General features: G+C 44.3%; 1 protein-coding gene across 1 annotated transcript in view; it reads left to right on the top strand.

Moving 5' to 3' along the window:
• Window positions 1–26,199, top strand: part of SLC26A9 (solute carrier family 26 member 9) — a 216,762-nt gene that overhangs the window by 38,732 nt on the left and 151,831 nt on the right. Inside the window, exons 10-11 of the mRNA XM_089677378.1 lie at window positions 23,116–23,193; window positions 23,442–23,537. Coding sequence (XP_089533504.1) covers window positions 23,116–23,193; window positions 23,442–23,537 — 174 coding nt within the window. The remainder of the gene's footprint in view (window positions 1–23,115; window positions 23,194–23,441; window positions 23,538–26,199) is intronic.

The following is a 26,199-nucleotide window of genomic DNA, read 5'->3' as shown; positions in this document are numbered from 1 at the left end:
AGCATGTTTTTGTCCATGAGAGAAACTGGTTTGTTTTCCACTGGACAATACATTTCTATCCGCAAGAGGATCTGGTTTGTTTTCTTCAAGACAGCAAGCCTCCTTGATGGTTCATATATGCCACTGTTTTGCCATTGTCTGATTGTACCCAAATTGGGTGTACCTTTAGAAGGGGTGTGAAGTGCTGCAGGGATACCCTGACAGCTATGAGCTCCAAGATGTTGATAAGGAGCTTGGCTTCTTTTCTTGACCAAGTTCTCGGAACTGTCCAGAATTACAGAAGACTCACATCTGTTGTAAGAGTCTTCCAATTTTAAAGAAAGAAGGATTTGCCCACTGTTAGAGATGAAGTGCTGATAAACTAAAACAAGGAATTTCTTGTTTGGAGGGAAATTAGCATAGGTAGCTTCAGGGGAAAAGCCTACTTTTTCCATGCTGACAGGATGTTTTACTGAGAGTTCCTAATCAGAATTGAGTGAAAGGCGGTGCCTTAAAGGAGACCACCAATTGACCAAGAACTCACCCAACATTTCAAAAAAGTTTTTTAGGGACACCTGTTTTCCCATATGTCCAGAAAGCCACTGCAGATGGAACATGTACTTTAACTAGGGAAAGGGCATTCATTTAATATGGAAATGGTTTTACAGGAAGCATATCATTACTTATTTATTTGTTACAGATACAGGTGAAACTCAAAAAATTAGAATATTGTGCAAAAGTTCATTTATTTCAGTAATGCAACTTAAAAGGTGAAACTAATATATGAGATAGACTCATTACATGCAAAGTAAGATAGTTCAAGCCGTGATTTGTCATAATTGTGATGATTATGGCTTACAGCTCATGAAAACCCCAAATCCGCAATCTCAGAAAATGAGAATATTGTGAAAAGGTGCAATATTCTAGGCTCAAAGTGTCCCACTCTAATCAGCTAATTAAGCCATAACACCTGCAAAGGGTTCCTGAGCCTTTAAATAGTCTCTCAGCCTGGTTCAGTAGGAATCACAATCTTGGGAAAGACTGCTGACCTGACAGTTGTGCAGAAAACCATCATTGACACCCTCCATAAGGAGGGAAAGCCTCAAAAGGTAATTGCAAAAGAAGTTGGATGTTCCCAAAGTGCTGTATCAAAGCACATTAATAGAAAGTTATGTGGAAGGGAAAAGTGTGGAAGAAAAAGGTGCACAAGCAGCAGGGATGACCGCAGCCTGGAGAGGATTGTCAGGAAAAGGCCATTCAAAAGTGTTGGGAACTTTCACAAGTAGTGGACGGAGGCTGGAGTCAGTGCATCAAGAGCCACCACACTCAGACGGATCCTGGACATGGGCTTCAAATGTCGTATTCCTCTTGTCAAGCCGCTCCTGAACAACAAACAACGTCAGAAACGTCTTACCTGGGCTAAAGAAAAACAGACCTGGTCTGTTGCTCAGTGGTCCAAAGTCCTCTTTTCTGATGAGAGCAACTTTTGGATCTCATTTGGAAATCAAGGACCCAGAGTATGGAGGAAGAATGGAGAGGCACACACTGCAAGATGCTTGAAGTCCAGTGTGAAGTTTCCAAAGTCTGTGTTGATTTGGGGAGCCATGCCATCTGCTGGTGTTTGTCCACTGTGCTTCATTAAGTCCGGGGTCAACGCAGCCGTCTACCAGGAGATTTTGGAGCACTTCATGCTTCCTTCCGCAGACGAGCTTTATGGGGATGCTGACTTCATTTCCAGCAGGACTTGGCACCTGCCCACACTGCCAAAAGCACCAAAACCTGGTTCAATGACCGTGGGATTACTGTGCTTGATTGGCCAGCAAACTCGCCTGACCTGAACCCCATAGGGAATCTATGGGGCATTGCCAAGAGAAAGATGAGAGACATGAGACCAAACAATGCAGAAGAGCTGAAGGTCGCTATTGAAGCATCCTGGTCTTCCATAACACCTCAGCAGTGCCACAGGCTGATAGCTTCCATGAAACGCCGCATTGAGGCAGTAATTGCTACAAAAGGGGCCCAAACCAAGTACTGAGTACATATGCATGCTTATACTTTTCAGAGGTCCGATATTGTTCTAGGTACAATCCTTGTTTTATTGATTGCATGTAATATTCTAATTTTCTGAGATTGTGGATTTGGGGTTTTCATGATCTGTAAGCCATAATCATCACAATTATGACAAATCACGGCTTGAACTATATTGCTTTGCATGTAAGTAGTCTCATATATTAGTTTCACCTTTTAAGTGGCATTACTGAAATAAATGAACTTTTGCACGATATTCTAATTTTTCGAGTTTCACCTGTGTATACACTGGGGAAAATAATTATATGATCCCCTGCAAATTTGAAGAAATGAAGGGCCTAAAATGTTTATCATAGGTGTATTTTAAATGATAGAGACAGAATATCAATTAAAATCCAGAAAAAAAACACACAATACAAATGTTGAAAACTATCAAAACAAGCTTCCTAGTGTCAAATCCTGTAAATATTGAAAAGAAAAAGGACTGCTAAGTACGGTAAGGCATTGGATTCTTTGGGAACAATAAGAGATCACACAATAAAATACATATAGCCATTTATTAACATAGAAGAATCATATGTCCATAATAGGACCCATATTACAAAAGATACTCTTAATAAGAGAAGATAAGAACAAAGCACATCAAGTTGAGCACAAAGCCCCCCTCATGTATAGTGAAGGATAACCACTCAGCACATAGTGACAACATACGTATATTTCAAAATACGGTCAACGCATTTCTCCTGTGCATTTGGCATCTTCAGGACCATGGCTTGAATGAGGGAGGGAGAGTAGTGCTACTGCATAAATAAAATACAAAATAGATACAGTATACAAACATATAAATGTATATACATTGGACACAATTTACATACAAGAAATGAGTCTGAGCTTACGTGGAGATGGTAAGTCAGTGGCATAGATGTCTGGAGGGTGGACCATGGCTGGAGTCGAGCCATACCTGAGCAGAAAGGCCAACCTTAATATAAGGAATTCCTATAATAGGAAATATATAAAAATGTACCACCAGGAACAAATGTAAATAGAACCAAATGATTTAAATTGGCCAGTACTCACAGAAAATATATAGATTATTGGTTTCCAGTACAGACAGAACAAACTTATCTCCAAAAAAACATAAGAAGGAAAGCGAATGGCTAGGACACCAGTGGGCCTGCAACATTACCATATGTTAGTAAGATAAGATAACCAAGATAAATGTACTTGCCATATAAGGCAGGACACAAGTTACAACCCACCTGCATATTCTTTTATTTTCTATTCTATTCTGCTTTATTCTATTCTTTTCAAAATGCAAATTTTGGATGACCGCTATATTCTAATACACACAGTCTTTGAAGGAAATCAGCAATAGTAAGCAATATGTTTACATTTCAAATTTGTTTTCAAATTCATTTAAAATTTTATTCAAATTCAGATAATTTGTTATTTTGTTATTCTGGATTCGTTTGACTTAGTTACTATTGTAATTCAGAAATTCAGATACATCTGAATCTTTGAATAACGGTAATATTGTCCGAATTTCAATCCGAAACGAACTGTACATGTGTGTGCGCATATATATATACATATAACTATATACAGTGGGGATCGAAAGTTTGGGCACCCCAGCTAAAAATTTGTATTAATGTGCATAAATAAGCCAAGGAAAGATGGAAAAATCTCCAAAAGGCATCAAATTACAGATTAGACATTCTTATAATATGTCAACAAAAGTTAGATTTTATTTCCATCATTTACACTTTCAAAATAACAGAAAACAAAAAAATGGCGTCTGCAAAAGTTTGGGCACCTTGCAGAATTTATAGCATGCACTGCCCCCTTTGAAAAGCTGAGACCTGCTAGTGTCATGGATTGTTCTCAATCATTGTCTGGGAAGACCAGGTGATGTCAATCTCAAAGGTTTTAAATGCCCAGACTCATCTGACCTTGCCCCAAAAATCAGCACCATGAGTTCTTCAAAGCAGTTGTCTAAAAACTGAAACTGAAAATAGTTGACGCTCACAAAGCTGGAGAAGGCTATAAGAAGATAGGAAAGTGTTTTCAGATGTCAATATCCTCTGTTCGGAATGTAATTAAGAAATGGCAGTCATCAGGAACAGTGGAAGTTAAAGCAAGATCTGGAAGACCAAGAAAAATATCAGACAGAACAGCTCACAGGATTGTGAGAAAAACAATTCAAAACCCACGTTTGACTGCACGATCCCTCCAGAAAGATCTGGCAGACACTGGAGTTGTGGTACACTATTCCACTATAAAGAGATACTTGTACAAATATGGTCTTCATAGAAGAGTCATCAGAAGAAAACCTCTTCTACGTCCTCACCACAAAAATCATCGTTTGAACTTTGCAAATGAACATATAGACAAGCCTGATGCATTTTGGAAACATGTTTTGTGGACCGGTGAGGTTAAAATTGAACTTTTTGGCCGGAATGAGCAAAGGTACGTTTGGAGAAGAAGGGGCACAGAATTTAATGAAAAGAACCTCTGTCCAACTGTTTAGCATGGGGTTGGATCAATCATGCTTTGGGGTTGTGTTGCAGCCAGGGGCACAGGGAACATCTCACGAGTAGAAGGAAAAATGGATTCAATAAAATTTCAGCAAATTTTGGATGGTAACTTGATGCCATCTGTGAAAAAGCTGAAGTTAAAGAGAGGATGGCTTCTACAAATGGATAATGATCCTAAACACACCTCGAAATCCACGGGGGATTACATCAAGAGGCGTAAACTGAAGGTTTTGCCATGGCCTTCACAATCTCCTGACCTCAACATAATTGAAAATCTATGGATAGACCTTAAAAGAGCAGTGCGTGACAGAAAGCCCAGAAATCTCAAAGAACTGGAAGACTTTTGTAAGGAAGAATGGGCAAAGATACCTCAAACAAGAATTGAAAGACTCTTGGCTGGCTACAAAAAGCGTTTACAAGCTGTGATACTTGCCAAAGGGGCAGTACAAGATATTAACTCTGCAGGGTGCCCAAACTTTTGCAGACGCCATTTTTTTGTTTTCTGTTATTTTGAAAGTGTAAATGATGGAAATAAAATCTAACTTTTGTTGACATATTACAAGAATGTCTAATCTGTAATTTGATGCCTTTTGGAGATTTTTCCATCTTTCCTTGGCTTCTTTATGCACATTAATACAAATGTTTAGCTGGGGTGCCCAAACTTTCAATCCCCACTGTATATATATATATATATATATATATATATCACCTACAATTTATGCAGTGCATTACATATGGACTTGATCTTAATAATCCTTATGAATATTGATATTAACAGAAGATAATTTGAACATACATTCACAGTATATAGCAAAAATGGCAGCAACATAAAATAATCTGTAATGCTGGATTCACACTGGATGGCTGGATGGAGATGACTGTGTGTACTGGATGGAGGTGACTATATGTACAGGATGGAGATGAGTGTGTTTACAGGATGGAGATGAGTGTGTTTACAGGATGGAGATGACACTGTGTACAGGATGAAGATGACACTGTATACAGGATGGGAATGAAAATGTGTACAGGATAGAAATGACAGTGTGTACTGGATGGAGACGACTGGATGGAGATGACTGTGTGTACTGGATGGAGGTGACTATATGTACAGGATGGAGATGAGTGTGTTTACAGGATGGAGATGACACTGTGTAAAGGATGAAGATGACACTGTATACTGGATGGGAATGAAAATGTGTACAGGATAGAAATGACAGTGTGTACTGGATGGAGACGACTGGATGGGGATGACTGTGTGTACTGGTTGGAGACAGTGTGTACAGGATGTTGATGTCTGTGTACTGGATGGAAAATACTCTGCATACAGGATGGAGATGACTGTGTGTACTGAATGGAGATGACTGTGTGATCAGGATGGAGATGACTGTGTGTGCTGGATGGAGATGACTGAATGGAGATGAAAGTGTGTACAGGATGGAGATGACTGGAGATGACTGTGTATACTGGTTGGAGATGACTGTGTGTGCAGGATGGAGATGACTGGATGGAGAGGACAGTGTGTGCATAATGGAGATGACTGTGTGTATTGGATGGAGATGACTGTGTGTACAGGATGGAGATGACTGCGTGTACAGGATGAAGATTACTTTGTGTACGGATGCAGATGACTCTGTACAGGATGTAGATGACACTATACAGGATAGAGTAATATACTTCTATCTAAAAGTCTTCTATCCAAAAATACTTTTAATATAGCACTGTCCTGACTGTGAAAAAAAGGGCAATGTAGTTTTAAACCCAATTTCTCACAATCAGGACACTGTCCTGCAGGGAAAAAAAGGAGATACTGGCATTTGCAGTTTTTATATAGCAGTTGATATGATTGGGCTAATCTGCAGTCCTCGGAAAATCCAGATCCCACCACCACAGAATTTCCCTCCCTGTTGTTCTCTCACTGCAGCTGACATGTGCACACCAGAAGAAGGCAGGCCGGGCGCAACCATCTCCGAAGTCGGGCGCACCCCCTCCAGCCCACTCACACTGCAGGACAAAACCTCACAGGCAGGCTCTACCTAGGGGATGCCTAGTCCGGATTCTGTGTCTTCATGTGGACACCCCAGCCGGCAGACAGCACATCTCACTGTCAAATGTGCTCCGCGATGTGACACATCATGATTGTCTGTGTGCAACAGTGCTGCCACTGGCAGGTACAATGTGAAAAAAGCCCCGACAGTTCAGTTCCAATTGTGGGGCTGGCCAAGATCAATGTAAATGACAGAAACTCCCTGTGAATATGAGTAGCTTTGATTTCCAGGATGCAGCCTGGGATGAGCTCTTGTTGGGACTTCTGTTCAAAAACCGTGACTGCCCTGGCCAGTGTGGTATTTCTTTTGGATCTAAGTTAATGAAAATGAGCTCTTAGGCAAAGGAACTTTCTTTACTGGATGAAAGACCCTTGCTTGGGATATATCCAGGACAAAACAAAGATAATCTAGGCACATTGAAGGCTGAAGAGCAGATTTTTTTTCAGCTGATCACACAGCTAAAGGACTGAAGCAGTTAAATTGTATTTTGGACATTTGTGGAGAGTTGTAAGGGATATGACTCCCCTTAGGTTGAAGGTTGTCTAGATAGCCTGTCACCTGGATGCCCTTAGTTTTGAAAAGGACAACCAAGGGTGCTGAGATCTTTGTGAACACTCTGGGAGTAGAGAAAGGCAGAAGGGCAATGCTACAAAGTTTAAGTGGTCATCTGCCATTGCAAATTGTAGAAATGGCTGATGAGGTGGGTAAATGGGAACATGCATTTCAGCATCTTGGCTATCTATAGATGCCTCAGTGAGTCAATTATTGACCTTGAAGATTCCATTAGAAATGTTTAGGTGTTAAGGAATTTGTTGAGGGATCTTAAGTCCAGGATAAGATGGATACCTCTTTTGGGCATTGGTACTGTGAACAATTTTGAGTAAAATACCTTGAACCTGACTTGTGGTGGTACTGGTAAATGATTCCCTGGGACAAGAGGTGGTTCAGGGTCTCTATTTGGTATCCTTTTGAAATTCTGATTGAACTGCTAGGTCTGGGACATCCGTGACCCAGAATAATGCAAACTTGCAGACTTAGGAGTGAAAATCTTGGGGGGTTAGGTGCTTCCTCATTGTGAAAAGGGTTTTGGGAAGGGCTTGATGGTCTTTTTGAGCTAAGCATTCTACAAAACTTTAGAGAAGCTAAACTGATGAAAGGGGTTTTGGGACCTTTCTCTGAGAAAGCAAAACTTTCCCACCTGTGACCTCTTTTATGAATTGGTCAAGTGCCTCACTAAACATCTTCCTTGAAAAGGCATACAGTTGTGTTCAAAATAATAGCAGTGTGTTGAAAAAAGTGAATAAAGCTAAAATTCTAATAGCTTTATTTCCATACACACACATGCATTGGGAACACTACACATTCTATTCCAAATCAAAACATGAAGAAAAATATATCAAATTTGTGTTGTTCCTCTAAAGAAAAATTGAAGAAAAGTGAACATTAGACTGATCAAAAAAAATAGCAATGTTTGTATTCTTCTTTACAAACTCAAGCATTCACTATATAAACTGAAAAATGTTTGAAGATTTTGCTTTCCTTTGAATCACTTAATTAATATTTAGTGGTATAACCACTGTTTCTGAGAACTGCTGTACATCTGTGTTGCATGGAGTCAACCAACTTCTGGCACCTGTGAACAGGTATTCCAGCACAGGATGATCGGACTACATTCCACAGTTCTTCTCTATTTCTTGGTTTTGCCTCAGAAACTGCATTTTTGATGTCACCCCACAAGTTTTCTATTGGATTAAGATCCGGGGATTGGGCTGGCCCCTCCATAACGTCAATCTTGTTGGTCTGGAACTAAGATGTTGCACGTTTACTGGTGTGTTTGGGGTCATTGTCTTGTTGGAACACCCATTTCAAAGGCATTTCCTCTTCAGCATAAGGCAGCATGACCTCTTCAAGTATTCTGATGTATTCAAACTGATCCATGATCCCTGGTATGCGATAAATAGGCCCAACACCGTAGTATGAGAAACATCCCCATATCATGATGCTTGCACAACCATGCTTCACTGTCTTCACAGTGTACTGTGGCTTGAATTCAGTGTTTGGGGATCGTCTGACAAACTGTCTCCGGCCACTAGACCCAAAAAGAACAATCTTACTTTCATCAGTCCACAAAACGTTGCACCATTTCTCTTTAGGCCAGTCAATGTGCTCTTTGGCAATTGTAACCTCTTCAGCACGTCTTTTTTTCAACAGTGGGACTTTGCGGGGGCTTCTTGCAGATAGCTTGGCTTCACATAGGCGTCTTCTAATTGTAACAGTACTGACAGGTAACTTTAGACCTTTGATCTTCCTGGAGCTGATTGTTGGCTGAGTCCTTGCCATTTTGGCTATTCTTCTATCCATTCAAATGGTAGTTTTTCGCTTTCTTCCATGTCTTTCAGGTTTTGGTTGCCACTTTAAAGCACTTGCGATCATTTTAACTGAGCAGCCTATCATTTTCTGCACTTCTTTATATGTTTTCCCCTCTCCAATCAACTTTTTAATCAAGGTAAGCTGTTCTTCTGAACAATGTCTGGAACAACCCATTTTCCTCAGAATTTCACAGAGAAATGCACTGTAACCAGCATGTACCACATTTTCTGCCTTCCTTCCTTAAATAAGGGCAATAATTGCCACCTGTTTTTTAAAGAATGAATGACCTCACTAATAGAACTCCACACTGCTATTATTTTGAACATGCCCCTTTCAATTAGTGATTCAATTACACAGAATCAGCAGCATTCATGTCATGACTGTTGGGTCTGTTGGATTTCTATTACTCTACTACACCTGCTAGTAAATTATTTGCCATGTAGAAATATAATTTCTACCAAAAACAGTGATTGATCAGGTTAGTGATGTCTGACTGCTATTATTTTGAACACAACTATATGTGTAAGGCAACGTCTGCTGTCCAAACCTTTAGCCAGAGGATTCTGTACATAAAAGGAATGATTAGAGCCATTCTGGATATTTGTCTCATGATGTGTTCCAGGGCGTCTACACAAAAAGAGCAGAAGGAAGCTGTTGTGAATGCTCTGCGACTGTACAATCCTGATATACAGGGTTATGTTAGTTAGACATACAGAAATAGCAACAAGAGCTGGTTGCAGGGTTAAAAAGAACTTCTCAATTTATCTGTCATCAGAAGCTCCTTCTTCAATATAGTGACAGTCTGGGGGGTGAAATCTTATGCAGCTTCCTCCAGCACTGTCTCAACATCCGCTTCATTTGCTTAATTAGCTGCTGATTCAGCATAAACCAGGAACGGTATATCAGGGTCTCGCTTCGCTTGAGAAATGGGAGTGGGAGGGCAGGGCAGGGCAATTCTGAGCTCTGGATACAGATGGCTGAATTAAGGCCATAATCTGTATGAGGAATTGTGACATACAGTTGCAAGAAAAAGTATGTGATCCCCTTGGGATTACGTGGAGTTTTGCATGAATTGGGCATAAAATGTGCTCTGAACGTCATCTAAGTCACAACAATAGAAGAACACAGTCTGCTGAACATAATACTACACAAACATTAGATGTTGCCATGGTTTAATTGCACATAACATGTAAACATTCACAGTGCAGGGAGGAAAAAGTATGTGAACCTTTGGACTTAATAACTGGTTGACCCTCCTTTGGCAGCAATAACCTCAACCAAACGTTTCCTGTAGTTGCAGATCAGACCTGCACAACGAGTAATTTTGGACCACTCCTCTTCACAAAACTGTTTCAGTGTAGCAATATTCTTGGGATGTCTGGTGTGAATCGCTCTCTTAAGGTTATGCCACGACATTTCAATCGGGTTGAGGTCAGGACTCTGACTGAGCCACTCAAGAAGGCGTATTCTGTGCTGTTGCAGCCATTGTTTTGTTGAATTACTTGTATGCTTTGGGTAATTGTCCTGTTGCATCACCCATCCTCTGCGGAGCTTCAGTTGGCGAACAGATGGTCGTATGTTTTCCTACAAAATGTCTTGAAAAACTCTGGAATTCATTTTCCCATCAATGACAATCCGTCCAGGCCCTGAGGCAGCCCCAAACCATGATGCTCCCTCCGCCATGTTTTACAGTGGGGATGAGGTTTTGATGTTGGTGTGCTGTGCCTTTTTTTCTCCACACATAGTGTTGTGTGTTCTTCCCAAACAACTCAATCTTGGTTTCACCTGTCCACAGTATATTTTGCCAGTAGTGCTGTGGAACATCCAGGTGCTCTTTTGCAAACTTCAAATGGGCTGCAATATTCTTTTTGGACAGCAATGGCTTCCTCCGTGGTGTCCTCCCATGTACTCCATTCTTGTTTAATGTTTTCCTTATTGTAGATGTGTCAACAAAAATGTTAGCATGTGCCAGAGATTTCTGTAGGTCTTTAGCTGACACTCTGGGATTCTTCTTTACCTCATGCAGCATTCTGCGCTGTGCTCTTGCAGTCATTTTTACAGGATGACCACGCCTAGGGAGAGTAGCAACAGTGCTAAACTTTCTCCATTTGTAGACAGTCTGTCTTACCATGGACACATGAACATCAAGGCTTTTGGAGATACTTTTGTAACCCTTTCCAGCTTCATGCAAGTCAACAATTCTTGATCCTAGGGCTTCTGAGAGCTCTTTTCTGTGAGGCATGGTTCACATCAGACAGTGCTTCTTGAAAGCAGTAAACCCAAAACAGGTGTGTGTTTTTTTAAGGTCAGGACAGCGGTCAGCAACACATCCAATATCATCACACTGATTGGAGTCAAGGTTGGCTCACTCCTGGCTCCAATTAGCTCAGGGAGAAGTCATTAAGCTAGGGCCTCACATACTTTTTCCTCCCTGCACTGTGAATGTTTACATGTTATGTGCAATTAAACCATGGCAACATCTAATGTTTGTGTAGTATTATGTTCAGCAGACTGTGTTCTTCTATTGTTGTGACTAGAGATGAGCGAATCGAAGTAGGCGAAGTGGAATTCGTTTCGAATATTAGGAAAATTTCGATTCGCGTCGAATCCGAAAATAAGCAGACTTCGGATGCGCGAATCAAAATTTTCCTAAAATGGCGGCGACATGTGCGGCGACGGAGCGGGGATGTCTGGGAAGGCGCGCAGACAAGGCGCGCTGACCCATAATGCATTCATTCATGACATGTGATCGCATTAGCCAATCAGCAGCCAGCCAGCCAGCACAGTGTAATGGTAGAGCTATAAATGGCGGCCATTTTAGAATTCTCCATTTGCCTCCAGTCATTCAACAGAGGCAGACCTGGCTGTATTCAGGGAGAGAGTTAGGGACAGAGAAACGTTACTTAGGGACACAGAAACGTTAGTTAGGGCCACAGAATCGTTACTTAGGGCCACAGAAACGTTACTTAGGGCCACAGAAACGTTACTTAGGGCCACAGAATCGTTAGTTAGGGCCACAGAAACGTTACTTAGGGACACAGAAACGTTACTCAGGGACAGACAGAATTGTTACTGAGGGATACAGAATTGTTACTGAGGGCCACAGAATCGTTACTTAGGGCCACAGAAAGGTTACTTAGGGCCACAGAATTGTTACTTAGGGACAGACACAGAATTGTTACTGAGGGACACAGATTTGTTACTGAGGGCCACAGAATCGTTACTTAGGGCCACAGAAACGTTACTTAGGGCCACAGAAACGTTACTTAGGGCCACAGAATTGTTACTTAGGGACAGACACAGAATTGTTATTGAGGGACACAGAATTGTTACTGAGGGCCACAGAACCGTTACTTAGGGCCACAGAAACGTTACTTAGGGCCACAGAATTGTTACTTAGGGACAGACACAGAATTGTTACTGAAAGACACAGATTTGTTACTGAGGGCCACAGAAACGTTACTTAGGGCCACAGAAACGTTACTTAGGGCCACAGAATCGTTAGTTAGGGCCACAGAAACGTTACTTAGGGACACAGAATTGTTACTCAGGGACAGACAGAATTGTTACTGAGGGATACAGAATTGTTACTGAGGGCCACAGAATCGTTACTTAGGGCCACAGAAACGTTACTTAGGACCACAGAATTGTTACTCAGGGACAGACACAGAATTGATACTGAGGGATACAGAATTGTTACTGAGGAACACTGAACCGTTACTTAGGGCCACAGAAACGTTACTTAGGGCCACAGAAACGTTACGTAGGGCCACAGAATCGTTAGTTAGGGCCACAGAATCGTTACTTAGGGACACAGAATTGTTACTCAGGGACAGACAGAATTGTTACTGAGGGATACAGAATTGTTACTGAGGGCCACAGAATCGTTACTTAGGGCCACAGAAAGGTTACTTAGGGCCACAGAATTGTTACTTAGGGACAGACACAGAATTGTTACTGAGGGACACAGATTTGTTACTGAGGGCCACAGAATCGTTACTTAGGGCCACAGAATCGTTACTTAGGGCCACAGAAACGTTACTTAGGGCCACAGAATTGTTACTTAGGGACAGACACAGAATTGTTACTGAGGGACACAGATTTGTTACTGAGGGCCACAGAATCGTTACTTAGGGCCACAGAATCGTTACTTAGGGCCACAGAAACGTTACTTAGGGCCACAGAATTGTTACTTAGGGACAGACACAGAATTGTTATTGAGGGACACAGAATTGTTACTGAGGGCCACAGAACCGTTACTTAGGGCCACAGAAACGTTACTTAGGGCCACAGAATTGTTACTTAGGGACAGACACAGAATTGTTACTGAGGGATACAGAATTGTTACTGAGGGACACAGAACCGTTATTTAGGGCCACAGAAACGTTACTTAGGGCCACAGAAACGTTACTTAGGGCCACAGAAATGTTACTTAGGGTTACAGAAACGTTACTTAGGGCCACAGAAACGTTACTTAGGGCTACAGAAACGTTACTTAGGGCAAAAGAATCGTTACTTAGGGCCACAGAATCGTTACTTAGGGACACAGAAACATTACTTAGGGACACAGAAACGTTACTTAGGGACACAGAATTGTTACTCAGGGACAGACACAGAATTGTTACTGAGGGACACAGAATTGTTACTGAGGGACACAGAATTGTTACTCAGGGACAGACACAGAATTTTTACTCAGGGACAGACACAGAATTGTTACTGAGGGACACAGAATTGTTACTGAGGGCCACAGAACTGTTACTTAGGGCCACAGAAACGTTACTCAGGGACACAGAATTGTTACTCAGGGACAGACACAGAATTGTTACTCAGGGACAGACACAGAATTGTTACTGAGGGACAGACACAGAATTGTTACTGAGGGACACAGAATTGTTACTGAGGGACACAGAATTGTTACTGAGGGACACAGAATTGTTACTCAGGGACAGACACAGAATTGTTACTGAGGGACACAGAATTGTTACTGAGGGACAAAGAATTGTTACTGAGGGCCACAGAACTGTTACTTAGGGCCACAGAAACATTACTCAGGGACACAGAATTGTTACTCAGGGACAGACACAATTGTTACTCAGGGACAGACACAGAATTGTTACTGAGGGACACAGAATTGTTACTGAGGGACACAGAATTGTTACTGAGGGACCCAGAATTGTTACTGAGGGCCACAGAACTGTTACTTAGGGCCACAGAAACGTTACTCAGGGACACAGAATTGTTACTCAGGGACAGACACAGAATTGTTACTCAGGGACACAGAATCGTTTAATGAAAGAGTATGTCAGACAACATGCAGAGGAGTGGCAGAGGAGGCAATGTTTTAGGAGCGAGCAGATGTGGCAGCAGAGGAAGGGGTCGAGGCAGCACTATTCGCAGCCAGAGGCCAGTGCTCCCGGTGTCATCCAGTACAGTGAGGAAGAGCTAACAGAGGGCGGTCAGGAACGGGGGGAGACATCCGCCTCTTCAGCAGCCAGGCGAAGAAGTAGTGGCGAGGAGAGTGGCGAGGAGAGTGGCTCGGTAGCCGGTCTAGAGACAGGTCTGTCTCCTGACCCACACGCAGCCAAGGGGGCTAGTAGTGACGCGGAGACCCTAATTGATGATGATGAGGCTGATCGCACTTGGCAGCCTCGTCGTCATCAGGCTATTGCTTCCGCATCATCAGGAGAAGAGGGTGGCAGCTTGGCAGCGAGCAAAACAGTCGGTGGGTTGTCTCCATCGCCACACTCTGCCATGTGCCACTTTCAGGTCTCCTTACACACTGCTGGTGTGTTCCATTTTTTGTCATAGGGTGCTGGCAGATTACGGGCCTCCCATAGCTGCTGCCAGGCCCCTAATCTGCCATGGGCCCCTGTACCGCCTCCTCATGCTGCTGCCAGGTCCACAGTGTCTCATGCCATGTGCCACTTTCAGGTCTCCTCACACTGCTGGTGTGTTCCATTTTTTGTCATAGGGTGCTGGCAGAATACGGGCCTCCCATAGCTGCTGCCAGGCCCCTAATCTGCCATGGGCCCCTGTACCGCCTCCTCATGCTGCTGCCAGGTCCACAGTGTCTCATGGGTCCCTGTACGGCCTCCCATTGCTGCTGTCTCCATCGCCACACTCTGCCATGTGCCACTTTCAGGTCTCCTCACACTGCTGGTGTGTTCCATTTTTTGTCATAGGGTGCTGGCAGATTACGGGCCTCCCATAGCTGCTGCCAGGCCCCTAATCTGCCATGGGCCCCTGTACCGCCTCCTCATGCTGCTGCCAGGTCCACAGTGTCTCATGCCATGTGCCACTTTCAGGTCTCCTCACACTGCTGGTGTGTTCAATTTTTTGTCATAGGGTGCTGGCAGATTACGGGCCTCCCATAGCTGCTGCCAGGCCCCTAATCTGCCATAGGCCCCTAATCTGCCATGGGCCCCTGTACCGCCTCCTCATGCTGCTGCCAGGTCCACAGTCTCTCATGCCATGTGCCACTTTCAGGTCTCCTCACACTGCTGGTGTGTTCCATTTTTTGTCATAGGGTGCTGGCAGATTACGGGCCTCCTATAGCTGCTGCCAGGCCCCTAATCTGCCATGGGCCCCTATACCGCCTCCTCATGCTGCTGCCAAGTCCAGAGTCTCTCATGGGTCCCTGTACGGCCTCCCATTGCTGCTGTCTCCATCGCCACACTCTGCCATGTGCCACTTTCAGGTCTCCTCACACTGCTGGTGTGTTACATTTTTTGTCATAGGGTGCTGGCAGATTACGGGCCTCCCATAGCTGCTGCCAGGCCCCTAATCTGCCATGGGCCCCTATACCGCCTCCTCATGCTGCTGCCAAGTCCAGAGTCTCTCATGGGTCCCTGTACGGCCTCCCATTGCTGCTGTCTCCATCGCCACACTCTGCCATGTGCCACTTTCAGGTCTCCTCACACTGCTGGTGTGTTACATTTTTTGTCATAAGGTGCTGGCAGATTACGGGCCTCCCATAGCTGCTGCCAGGCCCCTAATCTGCCATGGGCCCCTATACCGCCTCCTCATGCTGCTGCCAGGTCCAGAGTCTCTCATGGGTCCCTGTACGGACTCCCATTGCTGCTGTCTCTATCGCCACACTCTGCCATGTGCCACTTTCAGGTCTCCTCACACTGCTGGTGTGTTCCATTTCTTGTCATAGGGTGCTGGCAGATTACGGGCCTCCCATAGCTGCTGCCATGGGCCCCTATACCGCCTCCTCATGCTGCTGCCAGGTCCAGAGTCTCTCATGGGTCCCTGTACGGCCTCCCATTGCTGCTGTCTCCATCGCCACACTCTGCCATGTGCCACTTTCAGGTCTCCTCACACTGCTGGTGTGTTACATTTTTTGTCATAGGGTTTTGGCAGATTACGGGCCTCCCATAGCTGCTGCCAGGCCCCTAATCTGCCATGGGCCCCTGTACCGCCTCCTCATGCTGCTGCCAGGTCCACAGTGTCTCATGCCATGTGCCACTTTCAGGTCTCCTCACACTGCTGGTGTGTTCCATTTTTTGTCATAGGGTGCTGGCAGATTACGGGCCTCCCATAGCTGCTGCCAGGCCCCTAATCTGCCATGGGCCCCTGTACCGCCTCCTCATGCTGCTGCCAGGTCCAGAGTCTCTCATGGGTCCCTGTACGGCCTCCCATTGCTGCCTTCTCCATCGCCACACTCTGCCATGTGCCACTTTCAGGTCTCCTCACACACTGCTGGTGTGTTAAATTTTTTGACATAGGGTGCTGGCAGATTACGGGCCTCCCATAGCTGCTGCCAGGCCCCTAATCTGCCATGGGCCCCTGTACCGCCTCCTCATGCTGCTGCCAGGTCCACAGTCTCTCATGCCATGTGCCACTTTTAGGTCTCCTCACACTGCTGGTGTGTTCCATTTTTTGTCATAGGGTGCTGGCAGATTACGGGCCTCCTATAGCTGCTGCCAGGCCCCTAATCTGCCATGGGCCCCTATACCGCCTCCTCATGCTGCTGCCAAGTCCAGAGTCTCTCATGGGTCCCTGTACGGCCTCCCATTGCTGCTGTCTCCATCGCCACACTCTGCCATGTGCCACTTTCAGGTCTCCTCACACTGCTGGTGTGTTAAATTTTTTGTCATAGGGTGCTGGCAGATTATGGGCCTCCCATAGCTGCTGCCAGGCCCTAATCTGCCATGGGCCCCTGTACCGCCTCCTCATGCTGCTGCCAGGTCCACAGTGTCTCATGCCATGTGCCACTTTCAGGTCTCCTCACACTGCTGGTGTGTTCAATTTTTTGACATAGGGTGCTGGCAGATTACGGGCCTCCCATAGCTGCTGCCAGGCCCCTAATCTGCCATGGGCCCCTGTACCGCCTCCTCATGCTGCTGCCAGGTCCACAGTCTCTCATGCCATGTGCCACTTTCAGGTCTCCTCACACTGCTGGTGTGTTACATTTTTTGTCATAGGGTGCTGGCAGATTATGGGCCTCCCATTGCTGCTGCCAGGCCCGTAATCTGCCATGGGCCCCCGTACCGACTCCTCATGCTGTGACATTGCAACAACGTGGAATTCAACCCTACATATGTTAGACCGACTTTACGAACAGCGAAAGGCCATCACAGATTTCCTGATGTTACAAGCGGATAAAGGTACTCCCTGTGTAACTTAGATGTCAGCCATTGGCAGCTCATGCTTGACACCTGCGCTTGCTCAGGCCCTTTGAGGAGGCCACGCTATTCGTGAGTCGGCAGGACTATGGGATGAACGACGTCATTCCTCTGTTGCACGTCCTGGAACAAATGCTGTTAACAATGGCTGGTCAGGGTGCGGTAGACGTGGCGCACAGATCTCAACGCCACATGACCCCTGTGGGGGCAGGACAGGAAGAAGAGGAGGAGGTAGAGGAGGACATTGGTGCTCAGGAATTATTGAGTGAAATGGGTGGTTTTTCCACTCAGCGGACAGGAGTGGAGGAGCAGGAGCATCTGGTAGAGGAGGAGGAGACAGAGGACCCAGACGCACCGTGGCAGTATGCTGTGGAGATGGAGGCAGGGAGTCCCTCGCATTCCTTGGCACAAATGGCCCATAGCATGCTCGCTTGCTTGCGTAGCGACAGCCGAATAATAACCATCAGACAGAGGGATGACTTTTGGCTGTCCACCTTGTTGGACCCTCGCTACCGTTCAAAAATGGTGGCCTTTTTCACACCTGCTGAGAGGGAGGCCAAAATAACGTACTATAAAAACCACCTATGTAGTCAGCTGGTCTCTGCCTTTCTGCGCCAACGTCCATCCTCAGACACTGTGGGCCCTGTGCGCTCGCGTTCCGCTGCCATGGCAGCAGGGGAGGGGTGGGGTGGTAGGAGCAGTGGCAGCTCCACCAGCAGCGGCTGCCTCAGTCTGCAGTCAATGATGAGTAGCTTTCTTCACCAGCGCAGTGAGGAAACTACTAACCAGCCGCAGCAGCAGCAGCATCAGGTGGACCTGGAGCAGGACCTCAAACAACAGGCTTAGGCCTACTTGGACAGCACCCTGCCAACCGAGGTAGACAATCCCCTTGACTACTGGGCAATGAAACTTGACCTTTGGCCCCAACTATCTGAATTTGCCCTTGAAAGGCTGTCATGCCCGGCCAGTAGCGTGGCATCGGAGCGCGTGTTTAGTGCGGCAGGAGGTATTGTAACTCCGCGGAGGACACGACTGTCCACCCAAAGTGTGGAGAGACTCACGTTTGTGAAAATGAATCAGGTGTGGATTAGTCTGGATTTCAAACCACCAGTTCCTGACACAACTGATTAAATCCGCCATGAATCATGCCCCAAACATGTGCCACTTTCAGGTCTCCTCACACTGCTGGTGTGTTCCATTTTTTGTCATAGGGTGCTGGCAGATTACGGGCCTCCCATTGCTGCTGCCAGGCCCGTAATCTGCCATGGGCCCCTGTACCGCCTCCTCATGCTGCTGCCAGGTCCAGAGTGTGTCATGGGTCCCTGTACGGCCTCCCATTGCTGCTGTCTCCATCGCCACACTCTGCCATGTGCCACTTTCAGGTCTCCTCACACACTGCTGGTGTGTTCAATTTTTTGTCATAGGGTGCTGGCAGATTACGGGCCTCCCATAGCTGCTGCCAGGCCCCTAATCTGCCATGGGCCCCTGTACCGCCTCCTCATGCTGCTGCCAGGTCCACAGTGTCTCATGCCATGTGCCACTTTCAGGTCTCCTCACACTGCTGTTGTGTTCCATTTTTTGTCATAGGGTGCTGGCAGATTACGGGCCTCCCATTGCTGCTGCCAGGCCCGTAATCTGCCATGGGCCCCTGTACCGCCTCCTCATGCTGCTGCCAGGTCCAGAGTCTCTCATGGGTCCCTGTACGGCCTCCCATTGCTGCTGTCTCCATCGCCACACTCTGCCATGTGCCACTTTCAGGTCTCCTCACACACTGCTGGTGTGTTCCATTTTTTGTCATAGGGTGCTGGCAGATTACGGGCCTCCCATTGCTGCTGCCAGGCCCGTAATCTGCCATGGGCCCCCGTACCGACTCCTCATGCTGCTGCCAGGCCCGTAATCTGTCATGGGCCCCTGTTGTCGCTTGTTGGCATATTCCGCTCGTTCAGATGCTCCTTCTCCTGCTACTCCTCTTCACGGATTCCGTCAGCAGTCTTTCTTGGAATACGTTTCCAAGAGACAACAGTTTGCGAGCACGCACCCGGCGGTGCAGAAGCTGAACGTCCTCCTGTCCAAGTTGCTGCTGCCAGGCTCGTAATCTGTCATGCGCCCCTGTACCGCCTCCTCATGCTGCTGCCAGGTCCAGAGTGTGTCATGGGCCCCCGTACCGACTCCTCATGCTGCTGCCAGGCCCGTAATCTGTCATGGGCCCCTGTACCGCCTCCTCATGCTGCTGCCAGGTCCAGAGTGTGTCATGGGTCCCTGTACGGCCTCCCATTGCTGCTGCCAGGCCCGAAATCTGCCATGGGCCCCCGTACCTACTCCTCATGCTGCTGCCAGGCCCGTAATCTGTCATGGGCCCCTGTACCGCCTCCTCATGCTGCTGCCAGGTCCAGAGTGTGTCATGGGTCCCTGTACGGCCTCCCATTGCTGCTGTCTCCATCGCCACACTCTGCCATGTGCCACTTTCAGGTCTCCTCACACTGCTGGTGGTTTCCATTTTTGTCATAGGGTGCTGTATGGCCTCCCATTGCTGCTGCCTCCACCGCCACACTGTGGCTCCACACTCTGGTTTTGGCCCCGTGACTGCCCAAATGAGTGAAGTGTGCGGTGATTCTAAGATCGACGGCACTCATCTGCATGTCATACTGACTGTCAGTATTATTTCTCTTCCCCAGCAGACTCCAAGGGCATTTAAATTAAAGGTACAGTGTTCTGCACTAATATAAAGGCTCTCTGAAGCCTAGAAACACCCTTTTATAAGTTAAATTCGCAGCGAATATATTCGACTCGAATCGAAATTTTTCCACGAATTCGCCGAATCAGTCGAATCGAATTTTTGAATACTTCGCTCATCTCTAGTTGTGACTTAGATGACGTTCAGAGCACATTTTATGCCCAATTCATGCAAAACTCCACGTAATCCCAAGCAGTTCACATACTTTTTCTTGCAACTGTAGATGTAGAAAGTTACGCTTTTGTCAGGTTGGTCACTTGTTGACTGCCTGAAATAGAGCAAGAATTTTTTTTTTTTCAGTTTAGGATAGAGTGGAGATGGAACTGCTTTTACTGATATCTGTGCCCCCACATTATGGAGATTCACCCTCTCTAATTGTCCTGTTTATCATTGAAAGTAAAAATTAAAAAAAATACCACATTTTTGGGTGACACTTGAACAATAATAGAGGAGAAATCTTCCAAGGGGGACACTAGTTCTGGTGACCATGCTGACACCCCAGGTTTCCCTCACTTTAAGGGCATTTTCTCTCACTTCCTGTTTTGGCTATGAGACAGATGGCAAAAAGTCTGACAGGGGTTATCATCCTCTCTTAATCTATCCAAAATTAATAGAAATTACTTTAGTTACACTTTAAGATGGGTTCCTGCTCTGGTGCAAGGGATGCATCCTCACTCGAAGGCTGAATTTTATGCAGGCCTTCAGAAGAGTAGATGTTTGCCTGCTGTTTAGAGTTGTCTTTGTTTTGCCTGGTCTCCGCCATAGCTAGAAGTGATGGTTTTCCTTGTAGGGTACTCATGGAGCAAAGCTTGACAGATAATTCAAGCATGTCCTGTCGGAGTATTCAGTAACCCAAGTGTACACCATACTGCAGTGAACCCTCATACCAAAAGGGAAGGAGGAAGCACCTGAGTACTTTATGAGGGCAGTGGGTAGAACTGGATGTAAAGTGTGTGACCAGAAGTGTGACGTAACACCTAGTCATCCACCTGAGACTGAATTCTAAATAGATTAGTTTTAGCACCAAGTTGAAAAGTTTACAATGTGAAGTGAATACAGTTCAATCATAACTCTGTTTACACAGTAATGGTCAGAGTCTTTTCCCATTTACGACACTGGACTATATATAAAGACCAGGCTTTGCTCATCATGGTATCCCTAAACAGGTCTTCAGGGATTGGGTTCCACAGCAATTGACCATGGCTCTGAATCTGTATAGCACCCTGTATCTAGCTCAATGCATTTCACCAAGTGATAAGTTTAACACCCCATGCAGGATTCAGTGCCAGAACAACATTACAGATTGTCCCCACAATGTGGATTCCAGGTACACCTCCCAAAGTTTTGCCAAGGTTGCACTGATCCAGATACACTGCTTCTCTGCAGGTATTAGAAGATAGTGAGGTTGACTGAAGAATTCTTAAAGTGTTATAAAAGCCAAAACTAAAAATGTAATATATTGCATCTTACCAGTCATTACATGCAGTGGCTGCACATATACCACATTAAGAAAATAAAGAAAAATAACAAATCTGTGTAGGTGATTGGTCTGGCAAGCAGACACTGATCACTTATAGATACTAGCACAAAACTGAGGACTCATGGAGTGGGATAGGGAAGGCACCCCAGGAGTATCCAATAACCTGAAAGTATGAACCTATAACTCATGGTGTATGAATAAGGTACCGGTGTCTTGTACTGTATCGTTAAGATAAATCACATGCACTTTTTCTGAAAGTGTAAAAATAACAAAACAAAATAACAAAAAAGGCTCATTTAGAGCTATTTGAGAAGCAGAGGATTTTTTTTTACCATATCTAATGGGTCATACTGGAGAGTAAGATACTAGAATGATTGAATATTTTCACAGTATTACAAAAGTACATTTTATGCAATTTTTTACAATTAAACCTAGTGCCTGAAAGAAACATTGCCAAATTATCAGGGTAAGCATTATAGCCATGTTATATGGCTAATTTAACCAGAATAATTGGACAGGGTCATGTTAACAGGTACAGAGGGATGCCATATTGTATGATAAAATATTTTTGAACGCAATTTAGCTAAAGATGTTCAATGACTGGTGTCAAGCAGGTGTGCCCTCATGTCCCAAATGCCATTAGCCTACACCACTGCTAGGCAGATGCCAAGAAAAATGTTTGTCTTGGTTAAATATTCATTTTATGTCACTGGAGAGACAGTGAGCATCACTGGAGAGGGGATGGGAGGATGAGTATTGCTTTAAAGTGGGAAGAAAAAGGAGAGGAGTGATACTATAGAGATGTGAGGCAGAAGACATGAACCATACTATAAAGAAGGGAGGCAGAGGAGAGGAATGACAAAATGGAGAAGGGAGGTGGAAGAGATGAGTGATACAATGGGAAGGAAACTTTGGTAGAGAGCAGGCATAGGATATGAACACTGCTATGTAAACATACACAATAACATGTCTACACTATACATAAAATATATATTAGCCCCACCTTTGGACCCAACATACAGTACTAACAGATGAAGCAGCGATGCTTTCCTTTTCCTTCAGGTAAGACCTGCAGTGCTCACATTCATGTGGCCTGGAAGTATAGTGAACGTTGTACTAATCCCGGCATCTAAATAAGCTGATTTGCAGAACATAAGAAGTTAGCCCGCATGACAGGGGGTTGCTTTTGAGACAGATGAATGATATACGGCTTTAAACCTGATGTTATTTTGCCCATAGTTGGGCTTTAAGCCTAGTGGTGAAATTCTATTGGTTCAATTTATGTATGTTTATGCGCGTGTTTCTTTTTCCTCAGATGTCCAGTTTCTTTGTCATGATGGTGGTCATGGTAACTATGCTGTCCCTTGGTACCTATTTACTACCCTTGCCCAAGGTATACATGATTTTCTTATTTATTCTTTCCACCACTGTCCTTTCATGTTATAGTCAACCTGTTTTTTTTTTTTAATTGTATGTGTGAGTGTAAGGATAAAAACATAGCAGATGAAGGAATGACAACATTAGCATTCTACCAAGTTCTGTAGAGAAATAGTTCAATTACATATTCATTGGTTTAATTCTCAATTATTTTTCTTCACCTTGTATTGTGTATCATGTAAGTCTGTGTTGCTTTGTCTTCAGGCTGTCCTAGGAGCTTTGATAGCAGTGAACCTTAAGAATTCTCTGAAGCAACTTGCTGACCCTTTCTACCTTTGGAGCAAAAGCAAACTTGATTGTGTAAGTTCTATAGTTGAACTTCTATTTCGTAATACACATGTATCCCCTCTAAACTAGCACATCAGCAAGTATATACATAGCCTGTTTTGAAATGGTCACTGATATGTTGTACATGCATGTGTATGAAGGAGTAAAAAAAGGGGTGGGTGGATTCCAACAATAGTGTGTAAGTCATGTCCGCATGACTGGATTGTCATAATTAAGAAAGGCAGAGCCTGCAAAATTGCATTTTCCCTGAAAACTTTCAGATACACTTGTAAAACTAGATTAAATTAAACTACCAATAAAATATTTCTTAGCTCTTCTCATCACAAAAAATGACAGGTGATCAGATAAAGCGGAATATATATATATATATATATATATATATATATATATATATATATATATAAAAAAATAAATATAAACCCTTTCATTTCCAGAGCCGTTTTTTGCATCCTTTTTTTTTTGCCACATATGTTAAAGCGGAGCTCCACTCAAAAGGCTTTATGGCTTCGTCCCCCGCTCCCCATTAAGGATTGGAACCTTTGGGGAGTGGGGGAGGAGGAGGTAATGGAATTTGCCAGGCACCCGCTCCCACTTCCACTACGATTGCCTAGGTGATCAGAAGCTGAAGTTGTCCTCCCCGCCTCCCTCCCCATAGTCTTCTGGGACACGTGACAGATCCCAGAAGGCTACGGGACCATTCACAAAGGGCTGTGCTACTCACGCATGTGCAGTGGGCACTAGGCTGTGAAGTCACCACCTGTCACAGCTGGGTGCCCACACTGAAGATACAGGGGGACACAGGACAGTCGCTGAATCCAGCTGGTGTGAGGACCCCATAGAATCGAGGGACAGGTGAGTGTCTGTTTTTTAAAAGTCAGCAGCTACAGTTTTTGCAATGAAATTTTTGTCCTTTTTTTCCCAAAAATAGAGCTTTCTTTCTGTGGTATTTGATCACCTCTGCAATTTTTATTTTTTTGCGCTATAAACAAAAAAAGACCGACAATTTTGAAAAAAAAAACTATATCTTTTTACTTTTTGCTATAAAACATATCCAGTAAAAAAATGTTAAAAATCAAATTTCGTCATAAATTTAGGCCAAAATGTATTCTGCTACATGCCTTTGCTAAAAAAATCCCAATACATGTAAGTTAATTGGTTTATGTGAAAGATATGGCATCTACAAAATGGCGGGATATATACTGGACTTTTTATTTTATTTTTTTTTTTACTGGTAATGGCGGCAATCAGCAATTTATAGCAGGACTACGGTGGGCATTCTGACACTGGGTGGGAACTGACTAACTGACACTGACATCCCAATAACACTAATACAGTAATCAGTGCTAATAAAAAGCACTGATATTGTACTAATGACATTGGACAGGAAAGGGTTAACTGTGTGCTGTTTTACATAAAGTGCTGTGTGTGTTTTACTAGGGAAACATGTTGCTGTGTATTTCTCTGCTGTGCTGTGAAGAGAAAAATACACAGCTGCATGTATGAGGTCTCTACCCTGTCAGTGTTACTCAGGGATCACCAGGTGCTGGCAGAGAATCTCCAGCCGGGACCCGGTGATTAACATCTGTAGCCGCCAATGGCAGGTCAAGTAGGGTGGCACGCACATGCACCCCCTACCTGGATATGCAAATCATGTATATATATATACCTGATTTTGCACAGCCCTGCCACCCTGTAGCAGTTCTTCTGCTATAGGGTGGAGGGAAAGCGGTAATATAGAAGTGACAAAATGTTTTTCACTCCGGGGGGCATTCACGGGAGGGAAGTTTAGGGCACAAATGTTTGCTAATTTTCCTCCTTTCTACCTGATGAGTCTGCAGGTTGGATATTGGGGGAAGGGTGGCACTTTCCAATGTTTGTGGAAGAGATCAAGCAGCTTTACAGTCACCCAAATTACTTGCATTAGATAGTTCCACTGGTTGGCTTGACAAGTTTATGCAAGTGTAAAGAACTGGCTAAATGAGAATTCTTACAGACATATGAATGCGTTGTTGTTGTAAAAGCATGTCCATGTAAAAGCTGTCTGTGTATCAATGACAAAGGCTGTAACTTAAAACACTGGCTTCAGATTTGGCCACAACTAGAAAAATTTTGCAGCAGCAGTTTTAACAGCTGTTCAACTTAGCAGTTGATATACAGCATATATACCTATATTGTATATATTTTCATGTATTTCATTATTTATTTTAGTTATTGATTGTTTAAATGCTATTTAACAAAAAGAGTTATATTTATATGGGTGTCTTAAATAACAGTGCTTGGGTCATAAACGAAATGCCAAAACTATTCTATTAGAGTATGACATTTCATTTATGATTCATAAAATGAAACTTTATCAGAAATATCAACACATATTCAATGTCAATGAATGAAAAATAGGGACATTGGCATTTCTGAACATAAAATTGCTGCATTCTCATATTTTATTTGTGCTATGTGTATGGAAATATTTGTTATGGTTCTCTGGTCTCTCTTTCTCTGGTCAGTGGGGAATGTGAAGGTCATATGATGAGGATGTTGTCAGGCCTGCAACTTGGAGCAGAGCCCTATTCCTTATCAGTTCAATATTTTTATCTAGTGAACAAGTAAAATAAATAATGAGAAAAATTATTGAGCTGGTAAGGAGCGAAAAGAGAGGGAGACATATGTACTGTGA

This window comes from Staurois parvus, unplaced genomic scaffold (assembly GCF_062004578.1).
Source record: "Staurois parvus isolate SC_StPar_1 unplaced genomic scaffold, SC_StPar_1.0 ptg000185l, whole genome shotgun sequence".
In the NCBI taxonomy this organism is placed as follows: Eukaryota; Metazoa; Chordata; class Amphibia; order Anura; family Ranidae; genus Staurois; species Staurois parvus.
Note: the sequence above shows the minus strand (reverse complement) of the source record. Positions and strands in the feature narration are given on the sequence as shown.